The sequence below is a fragment of the Vicugna pacos genome, chromosome 10, assembly GCF_048564905.1.
Source record: "Vicugna pacos chromosome 10, VicPac4, whole genome shotgun sequence".
Classification (NCBI taxonomy): domain Eukaryota; kingdom Metazoa; phylum Chordata; class Mammalia; order Artiodactyla; family Camelidae; genus Vicugna; species Vicugna pacos.
In genome coordinates, this window is record NC_132996.1 from 74,001,215 (window position 1) to 74,027,246 (window position 26,032).

General features: G+C 67.1%; 2 protein-coding genes across 4 annotated transcripts in view; one reads left to right on the forward strand and one right to left on the reverse strand.

The window, feature by feature from the left end:
• Positions 1–18: 18 nt before the first annotated feature.
• LSP1 (lymphocyte specific protein 1) overlaps positions 19–26,032 on the reverse strand; it is a 34,835-nt gene continuing 8,821 nt past the window's right edge. The window contains exons 1-11 of one of the 3 annotated variants that reach the window (XM_072970547.1): positions 23,193–23,721; positions 10,126–10,263; positions 8,877–9,041; positions 7,000–7,195; positions 6,540–6,629; positions 6,285–6,328; positions 6,096–6,177; positions 5,207–5,341; positions 4,803–4,880; positions 4,569–4,671; positions 19–425 (exon numbers count right to left, since the gene is read on the reverse strand). In XM_072970547.1, coding sequence (XP_072826648.1) covers positions 4,582–4,671; positions 4,803–4,880; positions 5,207–5,341; positions 6,096–6,177; positions 6,285–6,328; positions 6,540–6,629; positions 7,000–7,195; positions 8,877–9,041; positions 10,126–10,263; positions 23,193–23,254 — 1,080 coding nt within the window. In that variant the 5' untranslated portion in view covers positions 23,255–23,721 and the 3' untranslated portion in view covers positions 19–425; positions 4,569–4,581. Of the gene's footprint in view, positions 426–4,568; positions 4,672–4,802; positions 4,881–5,206; positions 5,342–6,095; positions 6,178–6,284; positions 6,329–6,539; positions 6,630–6,999; positions 7,196–8,876; positions 9,042–10,125; positions 10,264–23,192; positions 23,722–26,032 lie in introns of those variants that run through there. The other 2 variants (XM_072970548.1, XM_072970545.1) reach the window with 2 other exon arrangements.
• Positions 812–4,558, forward strand: PRR33 (proline rich 33). Its single transcript, XM_072970544.1, has one exon. The coding sequence runs from the start codon at positions 1,542–1,544 to the stop codon at positions 2,901–2,903; it is 1,362 nt and encodes a 453-aa protein (XP_072826645.1). The 5' UTR covers positions 812–1,541; the 3' UTR covers positions 2,904–4,558.

The window sequence follows — 26,032 nt, forward strand, 5'->3', positions numbered from 1 at the left end:
AGAGAGCCATTGCATGGGAACACATGGGGAGGTTTACTGCACATGGTGGAGGGGCAGCAAGTGGGGGGCAGGAGTGGGAGCAGGGCTGTGCCGGTGTTGGTGGCTCCTGACCGAGAGGGCCTGGCACGTGGCCTCTCTCTGCGACAGCTGCGCCTGCTTTGGGAGCTCATGGCTTCTTGGGGGGTGGTCCCTGAGCCAACAACCCAACTGTGAGGGGCAGAGCCCGGGGTCAGAGGGAGAGGCTGGAGGGTCCAGGAGCAAGAGGCTGCAGAGGCAGCGGGTGCTGGAGGCCGAGGGTGGGTGGGGCCGGCAGTGAGAAGCGGCTTCTTTGGCCGAGCTGGTGGCTAGTCGGGCCGGCCTCTGTCCAGGGCATGTGGGTCGGGAACCAGGAGGTGCCACCAGTCCATGCCGCAGTCTCAGGAAAGCTGAAACACAGGCACGGGGGCTGTTAGGCCACAGTCCGAAGAGGGCCGCAGCCCTGCCGTCCAACCCTGCAGCCCACCCCTGCAGCCCCTCCCTCATGGCTGCCTGGCCGGCCCAGGCCACCGCTCCAGCCGCCGAAACCCCATGCCCACCTCCAGCCTGGAAACCTGCTCCCGATGCCGTGCTCCGGTGCCCTGGGCCCTGCTCGGGACTTGGGGTCGAGGGACGCCGCCCCCCGCCTGTCTGCCTGCTGGCCCGGCCCCTCCCTGAGGCTAGAACTGGCTTCCCGCCGTTCCTGGGCCCCAGCCCCCCAGCAGTGGGCTGCAGTGGAGAGTGAGCCCCAGCAGGCCCCTGGGCCCTCCCCAGGCAGATCTGCTCCGGCTGGCAGAGCCGGCCCCTCGGCAGCAGCCCCCTGGCCTCCCTCCTCTCTCGGCCTGGAGGCCCTGGCTTGGCCCAGCCGCCATTTGTCAACGTCCTTGCAAGCACGTGGAGCCCAGAAGCCAGGGCGGGTGGCTTGGCCAGGACCACCCCAGCCAGGATGTCTGTGGGAACATCCCATTTAGCGCAGCTCAGCAGAGACCGCTCCCACCTCCCGGCCAGTCTACCTCCGGTGACGCAGCCTTTGCTTTCCGGAGCCTCTGGCCGCCACCTCGCCGCTGGCTCGCAGCGGACGCGCCTGTGGTCAGGCCGGCGACGGCAAGGCGGCCCTCACGTTTGCGGGCAGGCACCCTTCCTGCCCTCGCGGGCGGCCGGCCCAGCACGTGCCTCCCACTTGGAGCTCGCCCGTGGGTCTCCGGCCCAGGCTGTGCACACGGGCTGCGGCACCTGGAACCGGGTACCAGCCCTCATTTGGCACCCAGAGGGCACCTCGGGCCCCTGTGGGCTCTTTCCTAAAGTGGAGTGATGGCAGAGCTGCCTCAGAGAGTTGCCGAGGCGAGGGTTTGTACCTGGAGCACGTCGGGAAGGGGCCAGATGCTCAGGGAACAGAGCTTCTGGGGGTCAGACTGTGGCCCCTGCAAGCCTCGGTCCTCCCGCACAACCAGGGGGCTGCGTGCCCTCGGTGGGGACAGGACCTGGGTGAGGAGGGCTGTGCTCACGGCCGTCCCCCTCTCCCCAGGATGCTCATCTCGGCAGCCTCCATGGCCCCTGAGACGGCTGGGCCGTGCCCCCAGGGGCCCCCAGGACCCCCACCACCCCTGCTGCCCAAGCCGGGGAAGGACAACCTGCGGCTGCAGAAGCTCCTGAGGAAGGCAGCCCGGAAGAAGATGGGCGGGGACGGGCCCCCTCCCCAACCTGGGGCTTTCCGCACCTCCCTGTCTCCCGTCAGCGAGGCCAGCCACGACCAGGAGGCCCCAGGCCCCCGCCCCGCCGAGGTCCCGCGAGTGATGGCCCCCCTGCCCCGCTCGCCCCACACCCCCGTCATCCACCACGTGGCATCGCCTCCACAGAGGTCCACGTTCTCCTTTAGCCTCACCCAGTGCAGGAGCCTGGCTTCTCACTTCAAGGCCACGGGGCCCCAGCTCGCTGCCCCAGTCCCAGAGCCTGCCGAGTCCCCCAGCAGCTACGCCCAGGTCTCGGCCCCCACAGCGAGGGGCATGCATATCAGCCAGGTGCACATCCGGCTATCTCCGTCCCCGCAGGCCGGGACCCCAGAAACCCCCCGGGCAGCCCTGGATGAGGGGCCTGGTGTCCAGGACCGACACCCAGCCCCGTGCCCTCCAGGAGCTCAGCCCTTGATCCCAGTGGCCCACATCCGCCCGCTGCCCACCGGGGCCCAGGCTGCCAGTCCCCGGCCTGAGGTGCCCCCTGTACCCAGGCCACCCCCTGGCTTCCAGGCCTCACTGCCCAGAGGGGCCAGCCTCCGGGCGGTGGTCCCTATTGCCCCCACCTACCACTCGCCGGGACCCTCACCTTACAGGCCCGCCTCTGTGGCCCCTGAGGCCCTGCGCCTGGAGGAGGCCCCCACTGCTGGCCCTGCTGCTGAAGCCGAGCGGGTCTCCAGCCCCCGTGGGGCCTCGCCTACTGCCCCACTATCAGGCCCCCACCTATGCCCTGTCCCCAAAGTCGCACCCAAACCCCAGCTCAGCGGCTGGACCCGCCTCAAGAAGCAGCTGCTGGAAGAGGAGGAGGAGCCCGCCTCCCCGGGGCCTGAGCAGCACCCAGGGCACACAGGGCGGGGGGTGACAGCCCCTGCTGGCCCGGCCGCCCGGCCCCCCGCTTCCCGGGCCTCCAGGATGTGGGACGCAGTGCTGTACCGCATGTCGGTGGCTGAGTCCCGTGGTGGCCAGGCTGGGCCCGGGGTTGGGGCACGCACCGTGACTGGCCTCAGCCGCCTGCCCTTCCTTTATCGGCCTCGCTTTAACGCCCGGAAGCTGCAGGAGGCAGCCGCCCGGCCCCCTTCTGTGATCCATCCCATCCTGGACCTGAGCCCCCAGCCCAGAAACTTCAACCGGACGGCAGCCGGCTGGAGGCTCCAGTGAACGGCCAGGAAGACCCCAGCCCAGGACCGTGGGGCGGACAGAAGGGGAGCTGAGGGTCCAGCTGGGCCACCGAAGAGTGCATGAGGGCCAGACGGATGCTGAGGGGAGCACGGGGGTGGCTGGGCAGTCAGGAGGGCCAGGTCAGGTGGACGGGAGCACGAAGGACTGTGGTGGGAGATGGGAGGTTGGACGTGGCTGGGAGCAGATGGGGTTAAGTAGGTGGTGGGTGAGGAGGGGCAGAGAGGAGTCTGCGTCGGGGTAGAGTATGGGGCCTTACAGGGCGAAACTTTTGGGGGACAGAAAGTAAATGGGTCTGCTCTGAGGGAGGGACTGTGTGACTGCCCTCGCTGGGCAGGGCCAGCCTGAGTCTGCACAGGGCTTGGGGCAGGGGTTGCACGAGGCGGTCCCCTGGCCACTTGGCTCTGGCCTGTGCAATGCACAGGAGGGCCTGCCCAGGGCCAGGGAAGTGGCAGACGGGGAGCAGGGCTGGCTGAGCCCCGGATGCGCTGGGTGAGGGGCCCTGATGCCTGACAGTAGGGAGAGGACGCTGGGGCCCGGCGCTGCAGCCCCTCCCTTCTGTTGTGAAAGACTCGGGGTATGACTGTGCTGCTGCGCAGAGCAGTGTGGTCGGGGGGACTCAGTAGTGGGGCACCATCAGCTGGGTCAGCGGTGTGACTGCCATGTGTCCCGAGGACAGAGCCTTGACAGGAGAGCCAGGCCCAGGCCTGGGTGGGAGCTGGCCCCACAACCCTGCCCCTTTCGCTGCCCACTTCTGCTCCCCCTACCTGGGGGCAGAGCTTGAGGGGGACTCATTGCTGGGAGAGGGAGAGACAGGGTCTCAGCTTCAGCCAGGACCAGGCTTCGACATTGGGTGAGGAGGGGCTGGGGCCCAGAGGGGGCGGTGAAGGGGGCCCCAAGTCTCAGGCAGTCTGTGCTCAGCTGGGGTCTGACTCAGGACAAGGGTTGAGGCTCCGACCATGGGGCGGACCACAGTGGGAGAGGGAACAGTTACCAGAGGAAACTCCGGCCCCGTCCCCAGAAGCAGGACTTGGGAACAGAGGAAGCAGTCGGTGGGGAGCCAGCTGCCCCACCCCAGGACACAATGGGTGCTGTACGAGGACCCTGGGACCCAGGCCACTAATAAAAGTGTGTGTAACCATGGCAATGGGTCACCTCGCTGACTCTTCACCAGGTGATGGGGTGGGCAGTAGAAATGGGGGGAGCCACTGCCTGCTGGGACAGGACGGTGAGCGAAGCTCTGACCCCTGTCAGACCCTCAGCCCACCACCGAGTAGAGGGCTGAGCTCTTGGGTCCTTGCGCCAGCCCCTTCCTCCAAGGCTCACCCTGCAGGGGTCAGGACAACTCTCCTGCCTGAGGAGTCCAGGTGGGACACGGTGGCCTCCTCCCAAAAGGGAGGTTTGAGTTTCCCCGTGGGGAACAGACTTGGGGCTAGAACCGGAGACAGAGTGTGAGATGGGGGTGGGAGGAGGAGCGCAAGTCGGCAGGATTGGGGGACCCCGGAGGAGGGCTCTGGCCAGCTCAGAAGCAGGGCGTTCAGGTCTCTCAGGCCGCCTTGCAGCCAACCTCCCTGCCGGCACATGCCCAGCACGGCAGACGTCACCTCCCCACCCCGCAGCGCCCTCTGGCCACTGCCCTGGACTCACCCAGCGGGGCGGCCTAGGGCGCCGAGCCTTCGTCCACAAGCACTTTCTCATACTTCCCGTGTCCAGTGGCCACAAACTTGTATCTCTTTCCAGACGGGGTGCTCTGTGTGGGGAGGAAGCCGAGAGCAGACGTGAGAGTAGCAGGAGGGGTGCCCTCCCGGAGCCCTGGAGATGGAGGCAGCCCCCATCTCACTGCGCCCCCCGACCCCCGGCATCAGCCCGGCTGGGCTCTACCTTAACTGTTGATGAGGTCTTGGAGCTTCCCTTCTGCTCCCAGAGGCTCTTCTTGCTCATGTCTCCAGCTACAATATCCTGGGGGCAGAAGGAAGGGCGTGTCACAGGGCAGAGCCCTGGCTGGGGCTTGAGGACTTGCGCCCTTCTCCTGCCTGGCCTCACAGGGCCCAGGGCCTGACCACCTGCCTCCTCGGGGGAGAGCCCCGTGGGGGAGGCAGGAGAGGGAAGGGGGGCACCGTCCACCTTCGCGTAGCCTCACATCCTTCCCTGTACAGCCCTCCCCCGGGGCCAGCCACGGCCCCGTCCCCACCTGCCCCAGCGCTCTGTCTGCCCACACTTCAGCCTGGACACTCAACACTCGCCTTCCCATGGGAGCCCAGCCTTGCCCCAGGATGGAGTGCTACCTTGCAGGAGGGGGACTTGGCAGCGGACTGAGCCTGCACCTCTCCCGTCTCCCACCGACTCTTGGTGCTTGCCACGGCCATGCTGGGCAGCTCGATGGAGGGCTGGCGGGCGAGCTTGGGGACCCGGCCGGCAGTCTGCAGAGGAGACAGGGCCCAGAACTGCTTTACTGGACAGCCACGTGGAACACATCAGAGAGACCTGGCTGAGACACTTTGGCCCAGAGACAACCTCTGTATTGTTCTAGTTCCCCAGGAGGGCTTTTCCGACGTAGGGCTAGAGCAGGGCGCTCTGAGAACCTGTGCCTCCACCATTCGGTGCAGCTGTGAGACATCCCCTTGCTCTGCAGAGCACAGGTGACGCGGTGGGATGTGAGAAAAGTGTGGAGCTGTCCTCGTGCCGCTCACGGTGTAGGGCTGGAGGAGCGGGGGCTGGGTGGATGGAGGAGTATTGGCTGGACGAAGAGACATTGGTTAGATGGAGGAATGTTGGTCAGATGGAGGGTCATTATTCAAATGAATGGGTGTTGGTTGGATGAAGAAACATTGGTTGAATGGAAGGGTCTAGTCTGATGGAAGATTACTGGTTAGACGGAGAGTCACTGGTTGCATGAATGGGCGTCGGCTGGGTGGAGGGACACTGGCTGGGTGGGGGTAGTGATTGGAAGGAAGAGTGCAGACTGAATGGAGGAGTGTTAGTTGAATAAAAGGGTGTGAGGCCAGAAGGATGCAGGATCAATGGAGGGACAGTGGTTGGATGGATGGTGTTGGCTGGATAAATGGGTGCTGGCTGGAGGGAAGAGCAGGTGGATGGACAGGAGCTGGTTGGACGGAGGACTGGGTGCATGAACGGAGGAGGGGCCCAGCAGAAGGCGAGGGGACCGGTACACACCTCGACGGCCTGGGTGTACTGCTCCAGCCGCTCGTCAATCTTGGAGATGGGCAGGGCTGGCTGGGACTTCTTCACGCTGTTACTGGAGGACAGGAGAAGGTCACGGCCCGTGCCTCTGCCCTGTGGGTCCCCTCTTCAGCCACCCCTTGGAGAACCCCAAGCCCTAGCCTGGGAGGCAGACAGACTTACCTCTTCTCAATGGAGCGGTTCAGGGACTCGGTTCTGTCGATGAGCTGTGGAGGGCGGGCCGGGACTGAGCCTCGGGAGCCAGAGCAAGGCCCCCAGGCCAGTGCCCCCTCCTGCTCCCCACCCCCGCCAGGCCCACTGCCCAGTGAGTGCATTTCTCAAGGCTCTGCTGGGAGCCGGCTACACTGCCCGCCCTGGGCTGGGGCCGTCACTGGTCTCGAGTCTGGGAGAGAGAACGAAGTTTGGCAGTTAACCTACTTTGGTGCTGGGGCTCAGGGGAGGAGAGTCCGGTGCGGTCCCCTCCAAGACCAAGGGGCTGGGTGTCCTGGGCTGCTGACATCCCTGGTGCTAAAGATAGAACACCTGTGGTCACGAAAGCTGAATGGTCGCCCCCTCGCACCCCTCCCGCCCCACCTGGGGCCTGTTGGAGGAAACACGCTCCCCTCCCTGGGCCTCAGGTCCTATCCAGCCCTGACACGCTCTGGGATTCTCTGCAGCAGGGACTGGAGAGTCCCGGGAAGTGTTGCTCCATCACGCAGGGTCACCAACCCCCCCCACCTGCAGAGAATGCAGGGGATACAGAGCCCCCAGGTGGGGTGCCGGCTCCCTCTGGGCCAGGCCCACGGGGCCCACGGGGCCCACAGAGCACGCCTGCGGCCGACACGGACCCAGCCTGGGAGCTGGGATGTGCCCAGTCCCCGCGGGGAGCCACCAGCACCTGCTTGTCCTCCTCCTCAGTCTCTGCCAGCCCCGGGCCGCCCTGGACGGGCCCCTCAGGGCCTCTGGGCTCTGTGTCCTCTGGTCCCAGCCCCACCTGGGGCTCTGAGCTGGGGCTCAGACGCAGCTCCTCCAGACAGACCCCGCCTGGGCTCAGCTCATCATCGCCCTGGCTCCCGTGCACGTGCTGCTGGGGTCTGTGGGGGAAGAGGGAGGCGACCCGATTGACCAAGGGGCATTTGATTGTTTGGTTTGAGCCCCTTTCTATTTCCAAGCCTCAGCTTCCCCACCTGTAAGATGGGGCAGTGAGACCAGCGGAGCGCCGAGAATCCCGAGACCCCAGCGCCCTTAGGGAAGTGAGCCCAAGGGCCTCAGCAACGACCTGGGGCCCCCGGCCCGGCCCTGCCGGGCAGGCCTCTCTCAGCTGATGGCCACCCACACAGCGAGGCCGGCCCAAGCCTCCCGGCTCTCGGGACAAGCCCCACCCATGCCTTGTTTGTCAGTGTGGACCCTACTGGCCTAGGCTGGCTGGTCCCCAGCAGTGGGGCCGCCTGGGACCCCTCTTCCTGACCTGCTCCCTGCTCTGTGCGTGGGTGGGTGGGCCTGAGAGTGGTTTGGGGGCTGGTCAGCTAGAGGACAAGATGAGGCCAGGGGTTATGGCGGGGACCGCAGCCCCGAAGAGAGGGGCTGACCGCGCTGGCTCAGGGGGAGGAGAGGCCAGCCGCTGGCAGTCTGCGCGGCTCTGCATTTGAGCGAGACTGAACCTGGAGAAGAAGATGGGAAATTCTCGCATTTTCCATGATTTCAGGCCCCTTGGTGTACTTGCCAGCCAAGACCCAGACCCACCACCCAAGGTGGGCCAGGGTCCGAGCCAGGAGCAGGCACACAGAGGGCCCATTCAGCTGCAGCAGGGCACTCGCGCGGCCAGGCAGGTGCTGGGGGCGGGGAGGAGGGCTGCTGAGAGCGGGAGGGTCCACAGAAGAGCTACAGTGCCCCCTGCTGTTGAGTGGCCAGCTAGGGACAAAGGAACAGGGCCCGCGGGCTGCGGCCACCCCAGCATCAGTAGGTGGGCCACCCTGCTGACCCCAGCCTCACCTCAGTAACGCAGAGTGTGCCCTGGCTCCCCAAGGCAGACGGGGAAACTGAGGCCTGAAGGGTGGTGTGGGCGGAGGGCCAGGCTAGCACCAGGGCCCTGGCCAGGCAGCTGGCTCTGGGGCCTGGGGGCCTGCCTGCAGGGTGGGAGGGGTGGTCAAGCAGAGAGGGGTCTTGGCTAGAGCTCGAGGCTGCTTGGGGGACGTGGAAGGGCTGGGAGGTGGCCCAGAGGGGAGAGACCCAGGTCTGGGGCCCCAAGCCTGGAGCTCCCGAGCAGAGCTGGGACCCTGACCACAGTGGGGGTCCTGGGGCACATCCTGTAGGGTGCTGGGAGCAGCTCGGACCCTCGAAGTGAGGTGGGGGTGAGGACCCGGGAGCAGCCCCCACCCCGGGCCCCCGCTCCCTGCCCATCCTGCTTTGCAGCATCTGCACATCTGGAAAGCTGGTCGCCCCAGGCCGGCCGAGGCCGCACATGTGGAAATACCTGCTCCCCTCCGTGGGAATGCAGCTCGGCCGCCCCGAGGGAGGAAGGGCGGGCGGCGGGGCGCACAGCCTCCCTGACGCCAGCGGGCCGCAGATGTGTGCTGACGGAGCAGCACCCTGGCCGCCACAGCTGGTCTGGATGGGGCCCGGGGGCCCTGGGGAGCCCAGGGGTGAGAGCCCACCCCGCCCGCCCCACCTCCTTGCTCTCCGCCTCCCTCTCCCCCTACAGCCACGGGGGCCCTGGGGGCTGCCGGGGGGCCCTGGAGAGAGTGCCCCCAGCCTCCCGCTTTGACCCCTACTTGCCTGTGCTCCTGCTCCTGCGCCCGCTCCGGACCCTCGCCCCGAGGGGGCTCCCCGCAGTCGGGGTTCTCCCTGGCCCCCCAGAGCTGCTGCCGCTGCTCTGCTTTCTGGGACCAGTCGCCGAAACCCTCATCTTCATCCAGTTCAGGGGCCTCCGAGGGCTTCAGGCTGAGGGCAGAAGAGCAGGCAGGGTCTCAGGCTGGCTGGCTCCGGGCTGGGGCCCCACTCCCACCCATGCCCGCTTGCTCAGAGCCGGGCTCCAAGTGTGGAAGGCCCTGTCTGCCGCAGAGGCAGCGCCCCATGGCTGGGCTGAGGCTCCCCATTGTCAAAGCATCCCTGAGGGCAGAACAGGGTCTCCTGCACAGCCTGGAGCGACTTGAGGCCGAGACTGCCACCTTCATGAGTCCAGGGCCCCCCGAGGCCTGGGCTGTGCCTCCCCCCCAGCCCAGGGTCCCCCGAGGCCTGGGCTGTGCCTCCCCCCTCAGCCCAGGGTCCCCCGAGGCCTGGGCTGTGCCTACCCCATCGGCCAGGAGTCCCCACATATGAGTGACAGTCTCCCTCTGCTCTCCCAGGGGAGCCCTGGAGTGCTGCCCCAGGCTCCCTCCGCGGGCAGCAGGGTGAGAACCTGCGCCCTGACCCACACCACAGGCCGTGGTCCTGGCCCCAGTGGTCCCTGCCTGCGGCCGAGGACCTGGCCTGAGAGGCCTTGACCTCTACAGCACCCCACTCCACCCAGAGTTGCTGACTCGGAGAAAATGGAACAAAACAGGGCCGGGAGGAAGGGGGGCATTATTGGAAAAACAGCCCAGCCCAGCCAGACACAGCGGCCTCCTGGGCCCCAGGAGGAAACACGCCGGCCCTCGGCCCGCCAAGTTGGACGTGGCCTCAGTGAGTCACTGGCAGCAAGGACTGGGGCAGGGGGCTCAGGGGCCAGGGCCATGCAGCTGTGGTCTGAGTCGGTCCAAGCAAGGGGGACCATGCAGGGTGACCAAAGCCTGAGTCAGGACCCCGGGAGGCTGGCTGGGAGGGGGCGGCTGCTTGCGTCTCCAGCCAGGTGTCTGGCTGACCCCACTGGCCCACAGGGCTGTGACGACCCTCACCCTCAGGACACCCCAACCCCTGCCCCTTGCTCTGGGGCTGGGCCCCGCCCTCCTCTTCTCCTCTACTCTGGGGTCTCCAGCCCAGGGCCTAAGCCCCAGCGACCCCCTCTGCCCAAGGGTGCAGGACAGGTGAGCTGGGAGGCTCAGCTCACAGCTTCTCCTCCTCCAGCTGCTCCGGGGACTGGTCCCCTTCGTCCTCATCCTGGGCTCGAAGCTGCCTGTCCCTCTCCCTGCGGCGCCGCTCCCGGGCGGCCTCCTCCTCATCTTCCACGCTCCACTGAGTGGTGAGCCTGTGGGGGACACAGAGAGAGTTCTCAGCGGGGCCCGTGCCCTGCTCCTCCCGTCCAGTTTGGCCACTGCCCTTTCTAGGCCTCAGTCTCCCCATCGTTAAAGAGAGGCCACGTGAGATGGTCATGAAGGCTCCCTGGGGCCAGTAGGGAGATCCTGGGGCTGTGTGGGTGTCGGACAGTCGTGTGCCTCCCGGTGATGGGGGCTCCGGGGTCCGGACAGGGCTGGAGAAGCCCAAGGAGGGGCAGACCCTCCGCCCTCTTCCGGCAGCCCAGCGCTGGGCCTGACCAGAGCTAAGACACTGCCGAGTGTAGCTGTCACCCCGGGCAGGGCCCCGGAGGGCACAGGAGCAATGACTTGGGGTGCAGAGGACAGGACAGCTGCTGTCACTTGACCTACATGAGTTAAGTGGCTGCGGCCTTTGCCAGCCGGGCACTGGGGGCCTGGGCTGGGGTCAGGCCAGAGGCAGCCCAGAGGGCAGCTACCCCTCTACTCCAACCACCCCAGCCGGGGTGCTCCATTCTGCTCCCCAAGAGCAGAGCCTCAGGAGAGGGTGTCCGGACGAGAGGACCCAAGAAGGGGTTGCCCTCAGCCTTGGCCTCACCCCACAGTTCACCCAGCACCATCCCCCAGACCCTCTGTGAGGTCTCTCTGGGTTCTTCCATAGATGGGGAGCCCCATGGCTTCTCGGGGTTGGGTTAGGGTTAGGGCTACATCAGGTCGGTCTAAGATCAGGGGTCCAGGGCCTCGCCCCTCCAGCCCTGGCCCAGCAGATACCAGGCTGCTGGGGTCCCGCGGGCACCTAGGGCCTTGCTGGCCAGCACGGCCTACCTCCCCCGGCTCCCCTGCAGCCTGAGAGGGGCCCTGGGTCTCTGCTCCTACAGGGCTGTCTTCCCCAAGCCGGGGTCTCAGCCTCCTCCTGCCGGTGTCCGCCGCCTGACCCCGCAGCCCGCTCCTTCAGGGCCTCTGTCCCCTGGCCAGGGTGGGCCGGCTCTGCGGTCTCGCAGTCCTGCCAGCACATGATCTAACCTCTCCTAGGTCTCCTCGGAGCCTCTCAGACAAAAGCCAGGCCCCTCCACAGCCCCGGCTCCAGGCCCGCTCCCCCCGCTGCCGCCACAGGGGACTCCATCCACGCAAACCAAGCTGCCTGCTCAGGCCCCTTCGACTCCCACCCCCTGGGCCCCGGGGAGCCACTTAATCCCCCACACCTGGCGCCTGTCAGGTCACGTGGCAGGTGAGGCCCAGCCTCCTGCTCTGGGCCTGGGGCTGGGGGCCGGGGGGCCATGTTCTGTCTGGCGAGGAAGGGCCCGGGGATCTTGGGACTGCCGGGAACCTGGGGTCTAGGGCTCTTCCCGCCATGAACACCAACAGCCCCTCCAGTGGAGGGTGGGAGCGGAGCAGGGGTGCAGGGGGTGCTTGGGCTGGGTCCTGGCTGCGGGGTGGACAGGAGGTGCCACTAGAGCTCTCCTGGGGCAGCCCTGGGGTTGCTCCCTGGGGGGTTGAGACCAGCACCGTGCCCCTCTCACGCCTATGTCCAAGCTGTGGTCACGCGTGGATGTGTCCGTGTGGGGCATTTGGGGCTTTTCGGCCAAGGTGTGGTGCCGGGTGTGTGTGGAGGGGCCCAGGTGGGGTGCCCGTTGGCCTGGGGCTCCTCCTCCGTGGGGCCGCTCAGGACAATCGCTCTTGCTCCTCAGACCCCTTCCCTAGGCTCCCGGGAATCTGTCATGGGCACAGCTGAGCACAGAGGCCACCCTGTGTCTGGTCACCCTGCCTGTAGGGCCATGTGTCCCGGCCACCAAAGCCCCACGCAAGCCTGATCTCAACTCCCGATCCAGGCCCACAAGCCGCAGCGGCCTCCCCTGCACACGCAGACGCACACGCGGCAGGAGCACACACATTCCTCCTGAGCCCCATGCTCAGGCCCACGCGGGCGCTTACACTCCACACCTGGTGCAAACACTCCATGCCACGCACACTGCTGCACGCACGTGTGCACATGGATGTCCGCGTGCTTGGCAGACTCAGACCAGGGAAAGAGGGTGAGGGCAAGGCAGCAGGCCTGGGCCCGGGCTCCGTCCGCGTCACCCTGCACACTGTTCACTGCTCTGCCATTGTCCAGACAAGCGTGCTGGCCCCAGGCCAAGGCGTGCTTTCTGAGAACACTGTTCCCGAGGAGCTGGCCCCTTCGAGGGTCACTCTCGCTCCCTGCCGTCTGAAACCTCACAGGCGGGGGGCTGAGGGGCAGGTGGGGGTGCAGGGTAGGGGTCTCCCCAAAGTCCCATGCAGAGAGGAGCCGGGCTGGCCCCCAGCCCCTGACCCAGTGGCCCAAGGACAAGGAGCCGCTCGGCCCCTTCCCTCCAGGCCTCCTCCCTTCCCGCCTGCCCCAGGATGTGAGTAATGCGGCTCCTCCTGGCCCCCTCCCATGACCTCACCCCCTCACTGTTCCACAGCTGGGTTTCGTTCTGGGAACTGAGAGGGGGTGGCTCTCCTGGGGTGGGGTGGGGGCCTCTGGCCTGGGAAAGGCGCCCCCGGCCAGCGGCCCAGACCCCTTGGCACGCTCAGCGGAGCTGTCAGGATGCTGGCGTCGGCCGGCCCGCCCGTGGCCCTGGCTCAGCCGGCGTGCAGCTGCGAGGGATTTGCTGTTCCTGCACAAATGCAATTATCTCTTTCCTGCGTCTGCTCTGGCTCTAGGCGCGCCCAGGGTTCAGCCCGAGGGGCTGCGGAGTGGGGCTCTGCCCCCCAGTGTCCCGCTCCCCCGCAGGGCCTCGCCCCACCAGGTGCGCCACACCACGCAGACCCCAACGGGCCGGCCTATGGCTCTCAGTTCTGAGTGGGGGCCCCCAAGTTCCGGGGCTGCATCCACTGCCTCCCAGCCCCCAGATCAACATGCCGGCCCCCTCCTCTCCTTCGTCCGCAGCGCCCGTCTCCCCCAAGGCTTGATGCTGCCAGTCCTGGGCCTGGTCTGGCCTCCCAGCTGTCCTAACCCCCCCCCACTCCGCCCCACACCACGTGGCCGGCTCCGGGTCCCGTCTCGACTCTGCCCCCTGCAGGCAGCTCTTGGGCCGCCCCACCTGCCTCTGTACCTAACACTTGGCTCAGAATCCAGGGAAGAGCCTGGGGGCTGAGCTGCAGGTCCCGGGCCCAGGGGAGGACAGCCAGGCCTCCGTGCCCTGGACATCACGGGTGGGAGCGGGCCAGGAGGCCTGCGGAGCTAGGCTGGTCACACAGCACACAGCAGGAGCAGGGCGCACCCATCTCCCCATGACCACTAAGGAAACCAGTCCCCTTGAGGACCCCGCTTCCCGTGCTCTGGCACCTCAAGGGACCGCAGAGCCCGTAAGCGCAGGGACAGAGTGTGGGAGACCTGAGCTCCGGAGAGGCCGCTGAGCCTGCTTCCCACACGCCCCCAAGGCCCCTGAGGGCAGCAGTCGGCCCCATGGGGAGCTCAGCAGAGGCCAGCGGTAGCTGGGCAGCACCCACGCCCCATGACTCCAGGGGGGCCCCCAATGGTGTGCAAGGCCAGGGAGGGGCCTGCAGGGTGGCGGGGGGCAGGGCGCTGGCTGTCACTCACCCTCTCAGAGGCAGCTGGCAAAGCAGCTGTGAGGGGTGAGCCAGGAGCACAAAGATGGCCCCAGGCGAGCAGGTGGGTGGTGGGGGGGGGGGGTGGCAGGCGGCTGCCCCAGGCCGGGGGTGTGGGCCCAGGAGCCGCAGCTGCTGGGAACGTGGTCCCCCGCCCCTACTGCCCTGGCGCTGCTCCAGCTCCCCGCTCAGCCCGCCCCTCTCCTGGCCCGACCCCCTCCAGCCGCACCTTCCTGGGTGTGTCTGGGCCCTACTGGGCGTCGGGGGAGACAGCCCAGTGGGCCAGGGAGATACTCCACTGGGCAAGCACCCCCCCCCTGCCCAGGGGAGTCCCAAGGTGATCTTAAACTTGGGTCTGAAAGATGAGCCGGGGTCTATGGATTGGACCCCAGAGGCTGAGGGCTAGAGAAACGTCAGTGGATGGGGGAGACTCAGGGAGGCTGTGGCCAGGGAGGGGAGCTGTGTGGAGGTGCCCCAGTCGGGTCCTGTAGCAGGCAGGCCCAGGCGAGCCTACATCATTGCAGGTGCCACCACGTTAGCATTTGGGAAGGAAGACCAGCTGGGACGGGGCGGAGGGGGCGATGCTAGGGGTCAGGAGGGAGAAGGGACAGGCCAGGGAGGCTGCCATGGCCCAAGGGACAGGCCTCTAGAGCTCCCAGTGTCCAGCCCACTCCCGAGACGGGAGAGGTGGGAGCCTGGGAGGGGGTAGGCCTGGGGTGCACTGAGCCTGGGTGTGCGGAGAGCAGGGTGCATGGGGATGTCAGCGGGACAATCAGGAGGGAGGGACTGCAGGGGAGGGGGGCCCCGGCACACCTGGGCATGGAGAACCCCTAAGGAAGCCCCGGGGACCAGGGGAGGGAAAGGCCTGGGGCAGTGAGTCCCTGGGGGCCCCAGGCCCGAAGCCCCTTCCCATCTGCCCCCCTCAGTGGAGGCCCTGCCCTCCCGCAGGGCACCTCCAGGGCCTGCAGACAGCAGTCAGAGCTGAGGTCTGGCCTGCACCGTCAGCCACCGCTGGGGTCCTCAGGGGGCGCGGGGGTGCCGGTTCTTCCTGACCCTTCCTGCGGCTGTCACTCCCAGAAGGGGTACCACATGGGGCAGGACCCAGGGACCTGGGAAGATTCGGGGCAGAGGCCAAGTTGGGGGTTACAGGGGCCACTGAAGGTTCCGAGCAGGGAGGTGGGTGGAGAGCAGGGTGATTGGAGGGGGACCTGAGGTGGGAAGCCTGTGGTCACCCTGGAGAGCCAGGAATGTGGGTGGGCAGGAGAGCGGACAGAGCCGCGTCCTGCCGGCTGTCAGTCACCCCAGGAGGAGGGAGGGCCCAAGCTGCAGGGAGAGGCAGACGCCTGGCCTGGGAAGCAGCCCAGCCCCTCCAGGGAGGGGAGAGGCCTGGACCCAGCGAGGCTGTGGCTCTGATCTCTCTGACCCTCCTTCCCAGACTAAGACCCCAGGCCCAGCCTCAAGCTCCGCAGCTGCACAGAGGGGTGCTGACCCACTTGGCAGGGTGAAAACTGAGGCTCCCCCCAGGCAGGCTGGCGGTGCTGGCAGGCCTGCCTCCCCGAGAAGGAGGCTGAAGTCCCACCGGGGGCAGGCCTGGCCCAACCCCACGCCACATCCCATTTGGCACCGTGGGCAGGTCACATCTGGGAGGCCTCCCTGGGTGAGGGGGCCTCCTGCAGAGCTGGCTCCCCCTACAACCACAGAGAGGATGGCAGCCCAGAGGGTGCAGGCTGGGGGTGCGGGCACGCTCCGAGGTGTGGGGACGGGACTCTGAGGGGCCGGCCCAGGGCACCCAGCCCAGAGCTCGGGGAGTGGGGCACAGCCACAGCCTCCGGGACCCCAAGGCTGGCAGGAGAGAGGCCAGCGCTGCCGTCTGCTCCACGGACCAGGGCTCCAAGGCCACAGCACCCTAGGGCGGCCCCAAGGAAGGGCTGAGGTGCCCTTCCCAACACGGGACTCCAGCTGCCTCCCAGCCCCCAGGGAGGGGAGGGGGCTCTGTGACCTAGGCAGGTGGCTTCAGGGAGGAGGCCAGAGCAGCCTGTTTCGGGGCACCGGCCAGCATTGCCGCCTGCCCACCCCCACCACAGCCCAGGCAGGGTCTGCATCCCAGTGGGGTCCCTGCAGGGCCTCCCCACCCAGCTGCCCACAGTGCGGCAGCATTGGGGGGCATCTTGTCTGGGGCGATCCAAGAAGTCCCACCCAGAGCCCCCAAAGGCAAACACTGCCTTCTGCACGACTTTCCTGGCTGGCCCCAAGGGCGGACAAGGGAGGGCGGCCTCTGCTTCAGCCCTCCAGCCACCAGCCATCCCTCGGGGTCGAGTCCCCGCCCTCGCCTGCCTCAGTTGGGCCCCACCTGCTGGCCCTGCCAGCACCAGAGCCCGCTCACCCCGGAAGGCCCCTCTGCCCACCTGGAGGTGCTCTCCGCCTCGGCACCCCGCTTTGTAGCCGTAAAGGGGCCGGGCAGTGATGCTGCTGGCCCGAGGTCTCCCCCTGGGGGATGACAGCCATCCCATCCCTGCCCAGCCTCCCTCCCCAGGCCGGATCCCCTGGGCGACACCCCAGCATCCGCCACCTGCTCCTTGGCCTCCCAGCAGCCCAGGTGGTGTTCCAGCTCCCCTCAGCCTGCCTGGGATGGCCTCCGTCCTCCCCAGTCCTCCACCCCCACAGCCCCCACCTCGCCCCCCGCCTCCTCACCCCGCCTCATGCCCTCCCGCCTCTTCTCCTTGCCTTCACCAGTACTTCGTTTTGTCGGGTGCTAGGGACCCAGAGATGGGTGAGACTTCCTCCCTGCCCTCAGATCTGAGAGGCTGACCCCGCAGTGTGGCTCGAGGGCCTCTTCCAAGGGATAGAGGACCCTTATTTCAAGCTTTGTTTTGGGGGGAGTAGCCGGCAGGAAGTCCTCTAGGGTGAGGGACCCTCGTGCCTGCACCCAGCTGGAGGGGCAAGGGGACGTGGCAGGAGGACGTCCTCGGATCGGGGGTGGGCGCCTGGGAGACACTGTCAGGGGGATGGTGGCCAAGGGCAGGCGCAAATGGACGGGGCACAGCATACAGAACAGGCACCCTCCACAGCCCCTCCTTTCCCTCGATCCCTCTCTCACCCGGGTGTGAAGCCCGCCCCTCCTGGGGGACCCGCAGTCCCAGCATATCCCACACGGGCACACCGTCGTCTCTTGCCCCCCAGTCTCGGGGGAAAGTGGTGTGGGAGGGGCCTCTGTTCCCATGGGTTCCGTCTCCCACATCCTGCTCCAGACCCACCCAGTCCCAGACCTGCTCCAGCCCCCTCATCTGGAGCTGCTGCCCGCCCCCCTGCCCCGGGTGAGCCACCCATGCCAGAGGAGCAACACACCCTGGACTCCAGATAAGCCCCTTTCCCTCCCCTGATAGCCGCTGCCCGCTGCGCACTGGGTCCCTGGGGCGCCCTTCACCCCAGACCTGTGACGCGGTGGCTGCCTTCCACCCGTGCAGCTCCTGGGGAGACCAGGCTCCCAGTGCTGGTCAGGACGATCGCAGCTCAGGCCTGCCTATCACACCACTGGCCCCAGAGGCATCCAGGCTGGTGGGGCGAACCCCCATCACCCACCCAAACAGCGCGATGGGAGGCTGTCCCTGCCGCCCAGGTGCCCATGCACCAGTGAACGTCCCCAGCTTAATGGAGTCTGTGACCCTGAAACTTCCTCGTGGGGGCTTTGCCACCCTTACAGCTTGGACCCACCGAGCCCCGAACCTTGGTCCTTGAAGACTCCGCCAAGACTGGAAAGTGGGCACTTGGGCCCCTGAGCCCCAGCACCTCAGGCTTCCCCTTGGTCCTTGAGGCTGGGTCCCCACAGTGGGGTCCAGCCTCGAGCCTGCTGTCCCTCTGCTCAGCCCATCACCTCCCTCCGGCTGGGTGCCCTACCTCTTGTGATGTGCTCCATGGTCAGCCGCCTCGCCTCGGCACCGGGGCTCTTCTACATCTCTGTCACTGTTTGCTCAGACCAGCCTGCCCGTCCAGGCTCTCGGTGGGTGAGAGGTCAAGGCCTCGGAGTTTGTCCCGCCTATTGGATCCTGGCGTGGCTGTGGCCGGCGCTGGCCCCGTGCTGGCCGTTCCTCCCTCTGCCCTGTGCACCACACACACGGGTCTTTCCTTTCTCCTCCAAGTCACTGACCACAGTGCTGCAAGGGCCTGGGCCAAGATCTACGGCAGCCCAGGAGACATCCCGGATGCCCCCACACCATCCTTCGCAGCCGTGAGTCGCCCTGCCTACCCCTACGCCTACACGCTGCAGCGCCCTGGCCGGCCTCCCGGGGGACTGGACAAGGGGGCTGACCACACGGCACCCCACCAAGTGGCAGCCCCAGCCTCATCTCCTGGTCCGGCCCAGTCTCCTCCTGGCTCTGGGCGGCCCTCCAGGAGAGCCAGTCGCTCCGAGCCCGGCTGGGACTGCCTGGCACAGTCCTCGGAGTGCTCACGAGGCCAGGCTTTGGCACGCTCCAGGACACGCGACTGGTGGCTGACACCGGCGGGAGCCTCTACTGCGCCCTCCCCCTCCTCCTGGCAGTGTCCCAGGCCACCTCCCACTCCCGAAGGCCCCACGCACACACAGCTCTGCACGTGGTCGGGCCAAAGGGGGTCTCATCCCCAGTCGGTTCCAGGGTCTGCACATCCTTCAAACTTGGCCGCCCACCTGAGCACGAGGCACAGCTTGGTATCCGACCGCCTGTCCATCTGCTCCTGGCTCTGCCCTCCGGGAGAACCCCGGGCCCAGGTGCATGGAGCAGTGGGACCCTCTGCCTGACACCTCCTCACCATCTCTGTCACAGGAGCCCCAGACACCCCACCTGGCCCCCAGCCCCTTGGGACTAATCATCCTGGAGGCACAGGGGCTTTGTCACTGGACCAGCCATTGTTCAGTCTTCACTCTGCCGCCCCTGGCTGTGTGTCCTCTCGTTCTGTGGACCCCACCAACTGTCCCCCGGGGCGGTGGGCAAGACCTCAATCTCCCTGAACTCAGCTTCCATATCTACACAAACAGGGGCAGGGGGCCAGCCTCAGCGGGCCCGTGGGACTTGCTGCTCTCCCGAGAGTCCCAGCAGGTGGGACCAGCCCTGGTCCCCTGTCCCCAAGGTCCAGAGCAGCATCATTGAAAGGGGTGAAGTGACCCCTCCACAGCCAGCACATGGCTCCTCACTGACATCCCCCTGCCCCCCTCAACCCTTTGCCAAGGAGGAAACCAGGGCTCAGAGGAGGCACAGCTGGGGTTCCAAACCCCTGGCCCCTGAGAGCGGGGCTGGAGGACCATCCAGGTGGGCCCAGATCAGGTGCAGGGATGCCCCCTCAGCCCCCAGCCCCTGCATCCTTCCCTCCTCGCCTGCCCCGGGTTTTCCTCTCCGTCCCTTCCCTTTTCTCCCCTCCTTTCCTTCTCTTACCTGCCTGCCCTCTCCCACCTTCCCAGGAGAATCTGGATGAGCCAGAGACAGTGCCGCCCCTGCCTCCCGTGTGCAGCCCCGCCCCGCCCGGCCTGCAGGGCCTCCTCCCTCACCTGCAGCGCGGGGGTCCCGCCGCAGAGACGCCTGTTGCCCCTTGGGCACCCCCCTCTCCTTTGTTGCCCTCAGTTGGCCTCTCCCCGTCTCGACCACTGTTCTATCCCCATCCCCTCCCATCCCGTCCTGTCCCCACACGCCCTCTTTCTGTCTTCACGGAGGTCCCTCTGCCCCTCGTCCTCTCCACTCAGTCTTCCCCTCTCCTTCCTCCCCTTACCGGGTAGGACGCATTTCCAGGGAGAGCACACAGCACCCCGGCCACAGCCTCACCCCCACAAGCCTCAGGACCTCCCTGTCCGCAGCGGGCAGCTGCCGCCCCTTACGCCCCCAGCGCCCTCAGCTTCTGGGGTGCGGAGGCCTGAGCCCGCCCAGAGCCCAGGGCCAGGGCCTGTGCCTGCCCGGGGCTGCCCAGCTTCTCATCCCTGAGCCCCCACCTGCAGTGGGTCTGCCCCAGGCCCCCAACCTGTGCTGAGCCGCTCTGAGCCCGATGAGGTGTTCCTAGGGGCCACAGCTCCTCCAGCCATCCCTCGGGGCCCAGGAGCCCCAGCACCCTCTCGAGGCCCCGGCGGGGATGGAGGCGCCAGCCCCGTGGTGCCCGGTGCGCCCTGGCCACTGCTCACTTGCCGCTCTGTCCTACTCGGGTTTGCGGGCTGGGGCTGGAGCCGGGCCTGAACCTCAGCGCTCTGGGCTCCGGCCCCGACGCCCTGCCCAGGGGCTGGGCCGCTTGGTCCCTGCACCCCTGCCACTGGCTCACCCGGGCTCCCAGGGCAGCATCCGCCCCGCACGGCAGACCACCCTTCTCCATGGCGGTACCACCCACCAGACGCCCGGCCCTGCCAGGGCAGGGGCCACCCCACCCCCAGATGCAGGGCCTTGGGTGGGCCTGAGGCAGCCACGCCCCTCGGACACTGTGGTTTGTGGGCCCGGCTTCCCCCAGCCCCCTTGGGCCAGCCCAGCACGCAGCCGGCCTCATCCCTTGCCCTGCTGGCCACACCAGGGTCCCTTGAGGCCTCCTGGGACAGGCTGCCCAGGGTGGGAGAGCTGGGCACAGACCTCACCAACGTGTCCGAGGTGGACATGTGCTGAGGCCAGTGGGCAGAGGGCTCCTCTGGCCTCCAGAGCTTCCCTGGGGGCCCCGGATACACTGTGCCAACTCGGCCCCCACCTCACAAAACCCGGCCCCCTCAGACTGCATGACCCGGCAGGTGGCCCGGAGTCTGCACCTCAGAAAGCGAGCGGGCCCAGGGTCCCCTTGCTGCCCCTGACTGTCCTGAACACTGACCTGGCCCAAGGCAGGCCCAGGGAGAGCACGGACTCTCCCCGGTGGCAGGAGGGGACGGGGGAGTCATCGCAGCCACCTGGGAACGGGCAGAGCTCAGCACGGAGGCACGCAGGGGAGGGGGCAGCCTGGGGTCTGGCCCTGCTGGCCTGCAGCCTCCTGCTGGGCACAGACACACAGGGAAGAGCCAGCACCTGGGGGGCTATAGCCCCAGGGTGAGCCGAACAGAGGCGAGAAATACGAGGGGTGGGGGACGGCTTCCCTGCTGACCTGCAGGGTGTTTCTAATCTACTCAGACTGGACTCCGCGGACCCTCCAGCTGCTGCTGGTGCCAGTGCACTCCTCCGGCGCTTGGCACAGGGAGGGTTGTGCCCCCGCTGCTGTCCCCTTCACCCCGGGGCCCAGGCATCTGAGGGGAGGGACTGGGGTGAAGCGGCTGGCAAGGGAGGCGGGCTCCCCACTCCCTGGGGGCTGGGCGAGTCACAGCCTCTCTGAGGCTGGTTTTCCATTGCCAGCCGGGGACAGAGGCCAGCAGGCCGGAAAAGCCATCGATATGCAGGAGAGAGTCCGGTGGCATGCGGCGTTTGCGTGTGGCATGTGGATGTGTAAGGGCTTCCCGTGTCTGGGTCGGGAGCCGGAGGGTGTGCGGGTCCGCACACACCTGGGAACTCTGGTCACCGGTTACAGGCAGGCTTGTTCTTGGGGCCAGACACGCTCTGCTGCCCTTTGTGAGGGACCCAGCCCTGCCGCCCGCCCTGCCCCTCAGGGCGGGGCTTCCCGGGGAGCCCAAAGGGGCGCCCCCTCCCGCCCCCGCCCTGGCCAGCCCTCCGCAGGCCCGCCTGCCCCTGTGCAGGTCCTCGCGGGCTTGCACCGGGCCTTCCCCCGCCCTCAGCCCAGCTGCATCCCCCGCCCTGGCAGCACCCGCAGCATGCCCCCTGCTCATCCGGGGTGGGCAGCGGCCTGGCACTGGGTTTGGGAGCCGCGTCGAAGCCACACCTGGATGGCGCATGTGACATGGGCTTTCCCCGCCACTCCCCAGGGGGCCGGGCACCTCCCCTCATGGCCTCAGTTTCCCCATCTGTCAAGTGGTGCTAGTGAGCCCCGGGACTGACCCAGCAGGCACTTCCTGGTTCCTGGGCCACAGGCTCCCCAGAGGGGACAGTGGTGATTTGGGAGGACACGTCCCAGCTGGCAGGGAGGAGAAGCCCCACCTGAGACACGTGGCCCTACGCGAGGGTCCCCTGGTGAGCAGCACCCGGGAGGCCAGGCAGAGCCCAGGAAGGAGAGCTGTGATGTCCAGGAGATGACTCTCGACGGGGTCTGCCCATGAGTGGGCAGAGTGGGGCTGCCAGGTAGCACGCCCAGCAGGGCCCCCTCCAACCCTCTTGCGGGTCCTGGCCTGGGGGTTGTGGCCCTGGGCCATGCCAGGCTGGGGCAGGGAGAGGGCCACTGCTCCAGGTCTGCAGGGGCCCTGTGAGCTGGAGCTGGCTGGGCCTGGGGCTGCTCTCAGCTCTACTCAGAGGCTGCTGAGCCCACCTGCATACCTTGTCCCTCCTCCCTCCCAGAGTCCAGGCTGAGGTGGACCTGGGGATGCTGAGGGAGGCCCATTCGCCTCCAGAAGCTGGCTATCTGCTCAGCGTGTGCCATGCCATCGAAGGAGGCGGGGGCAGACTTGCGAGCCTGGCAGAAGACAGTCATCCCAGCTCAGGAGAAGCCAAGGCAGGCTGCACGGAGGAGGCAGCACTTCAGCTGGGCCTTAGATCCTGGAAGGGTGGAGGTAGAGGAAGAGCATTGCAGGTAGCTCCGAGGAAGGTGGTGAGAGGCCCATGGCTCAGAGTAGTGGCTCTGAGCCCACCTGTGACCCCTTGCCTCTGCTCTCTCTCCGTGACACTGTGAAGCAGGTGCTACCACACCCCTACTTTACAGAGGAGGAAACTGAGGCCCAGAGAGGATAGGGCACTGGCCCAAGGCCTTAGGGTGCCGGAGCCAGGACTCCAGCCAGGGAAGATCCGACTCCGAGGCCTGAGCACTCAGGTGGCCCCACGGTGGCTTCCACGCTAGGTACCCGATGAGTCGGAGTGGTGAGTGTGGCTACAAGGTCCAGTCTCATTGTCTGTGAGCTGAAGGGTGACTACGTGGGCCCCAGGAGCCAGCAGGACCACAGAGGAGGCCTCAGAAGCCATGCTGAGGCCGTGCTCTTCACCCAGGAGCACGAGCCGGGGCAGGCACCCAGGACCAGGGACAGGGTCTTCGAGCAGAGCGAGGCCGCTGCCTGAGGCCCTGCGGTGCAAGCGGGAGAGGGCCAGGGGAGACAGGCCTGCATGCAGACACCCGCGCACGTGCGCACAGTCCGCCAGCCTGGCTACCCCTCACCCTGCCCGCGGTGACGGCGGGGCCGCAGAGCTGTCGGGAGGGGGCCCGGCTCCTGGTAGAGGCTCGGGGAGCCCCACGCCCGGGGCGGCCCCTGCTCGGCGGTGCCAGTCCTCCCTGGGCGGCGCCAGCGCGGGCACCTTGCCCTGCCCTCCGTGCCCCAGCCTGGGCGGGAGGGACCTACCTCAGGAGGCTCTCCAGGCCCTGTCTGCTAGAATTCCTTCTCAGGCGCTCCGAGCTGCTCATGATGCTGGTGGCCGCCCGCCTGGCCGGCGACCTGGCCTGACCCCAGCCCTGGGGACGCTGCGGCTGCTTCTTCAAAGGCTGCTGCCCGCCGCCCTCTGCGGCTGCCCTGCTCCTGCGGCTCCTCCTGCCACGGGGACCCTCTCCCCCTCCCCTCTCTCTCCTTTCCCCCTTCCTTTCCCTCCTCACTCGGTTCCTTCCCTCGATCTCCTCCGAGCCGTCTCTCCCTCTGTCTGGCCGTCTGGTCTGTGGTTCTGATACCCCCTCCCCTGTCTCCTCTCTCTGTCTGCTTGTCTGGGGCCTTCTGTCTGTCCGTCTGGGTCCCTCTGGCCCCCGGGGGTCTCCTGGGCTGGCTCCCCTCTGGCTGTGCTCGGGCTGCCCGTGTGCCCCTCTGTCCCGCCTCTGCGGCCTCGCGGCCTCTGGGGCTCTCGGCCCTCCGTCAGGACGCCTAGCAGCTGCCTGCCTTTCGTTCCCCCCAGCCCCCTTCTCCGCCCCCCTCGGTCTCCTCCACCTCCCCCTCCCCCTCCTTCTGAGACTAGTAAAAATGTCAGAGAGAAAACCCTCAGAGCCCAGCAGCCTGGGGGCTCAGCGGGACCTCGGAGGCCTGTGATGGGCAGTGTGCTGCCTCCCTCCCTGCCTCCGCCCCTCCCGCCCCCCTCCCCCTGCCCTGGCCACCTTGGCGGCCCCGCCCTGCCCCACTTCTCCTGCATCCCACTTCCATCCGCTCGCGGGGTGCCCGGGCCCCCACCTCTGCCTCCCATCCCTGCCTGCCTCTCCCCTCGTCTGCTCCTGGCCTAGCTCATCTCTGGCCCCAGGTCCAGGGCCCTCTGCGCCTTCCCCTGTGGCCCTTCGGCCTCCCTGGTCCCACACTCGGCCCCTCTCTCCTCTCTTTTCCCTCTGGTGTCTCTCTGTCTCTATCTCTGTCTCCTTCCTTCCCTCCCCCTCCCTTCCTCTCCCCTCCCTTCCTCCTCTCCCTCCTCCCCTCCCCCTCCTCTCCCCTCCCTCCCTGTTCTCCATTTTCCCTTTGTTTCTTCCCAGCCCTCTGCTCCTGTTGTCACATCCAGGGGGAGGCCCGGGCACCCCAAGAATCCTCTCTGCTCCCCAGGCTGGGAGGCTTCCGCCCTCCGCAGCCCCCTGCCAGACTGCAGTGGAGGGTCAGAGCAGCAAGGCCCCAAGCGGCAGGGAGGCACACAGCCTCCGCTGTTGGTGGGGGAGAGCCATGCCCCCAAGAAGTGGCTGGTGGCACCAGGTCAGGGGTGCCCCGGCCAGCTCTGGCCAAGGCCCGGGAAGAGCAGCCCAGCCCGCTGTTCCTCTGGTTGGGCTGAGTCACCGTGCGTGACTCACTTGACAACCCTGGGGCGAGTGGCCCAGTGGCCAGACGAGGGAGGGCCCGCACTCAGGCTCACGGGGCGTCACCAAGGGCCAGCCCGCGCTGGGCCCTCTCACACCAGGAGCTCACCGGGCTCGCCGGCGCTCACAACCGCCTGGAGAGGCAGCTGCCACTGTACCCGTGGCCCAGATGGGATGGGGAAACCAAGGCTCAGACTGGTACCCGAGGTCAGAGAGCTGGGAGGGGGCCTGGTAGAGCCAGAACCCAGCCAGGTCTGCCGACCGCTGGCCACCCCAGCACTGGGCCGGCCTACCCCCGCCACCCTCCATCCCCCAGCCGCAGAGGAATGGCCCTCTGGCTTCCGCAGCTCGTCTGACCTCTGGCTGTGCTGGGGGGCCAGGGCCAGGGAGCACCTGGGGGTTTGTGAGTAGAGGAAGGGCCAGGTAATGGTCAGACCAGCGAGCGGGCGGACGCGCGGGCGGATCCTGTGTGAGTGCGGTGTGTGTCCGAGGTGGCGGCAAGAGTCGGAAAATTTCCGCACGGCCCATGGGCCTGCGGTCACTCAGGTGGCGGCTGGCTGGTGGAGACGGCGTGGGGGTCAGGAAGTCCGACTCAGGGTCCTCCCCCACCCACTTCAGGCTGCGACCCGCGGCTCGTCTGGAGGGGAGCCAATGGCTTCTCGCTCCCCCCCATGACCCAGGGGGAGGCAGAGAATGTGGGGTCTGCTGCCGAGACAGCTGTGGCCCCTGCCCACCCCAGCCCCCAGCCAGAGCTACAGAGACCTCAGGATTCTGGTGGACAAGGAAGGAGGGAGGGTGGCAGGGCCAGGCCTCAGGCTGAACCAGATCACCTGGGGGGAAGTACGTGCGTGTGTTTCATTTCCGTCTCAAGCTGCCCATCCCTCCTCGCCTCCTGCTCTTAGTTCTGGAATCCTGGTCGCAGACAGCCAGGAGTGAAGTGTGCCAAGGCGTATTTTGGTTCAAAAGAAGGAAAAATATTTTCACAGGGGAGAGGGCTGTCTTGGGATGGCGGGAGTTCCCTGTCACTGAGAACTTAGAACTGCAGGATTATTTATCAGAAACTGATGGGTGGGAGGCAGCAAGAACACATCTCTAGATAAAGTGGCCAGGATTCATGGTTTTATAACCAGGGTGTGTTCTAACAGGAAGAGTAGGGCAGAGTATCTGATGTCAGCTCCACTGTTATGTGTCCACCTATCCATGCACCCATCCATCCATCCTCCATCCATTCATCTTTCCATCCATCCCCTTTATATAGCTATCTGTCTTTCTATGTATCATTTATCAATGCATCAATTTCTCAATATACCTATCCATTCAATTACCCATATAAACAATATAGCCTTCCATCAATTTATTCAATCCATCAAGCATCCATCAATACATGTATAACCATGCACGTCCCCTTCTCTTTACTTTTCTTCATTGAGC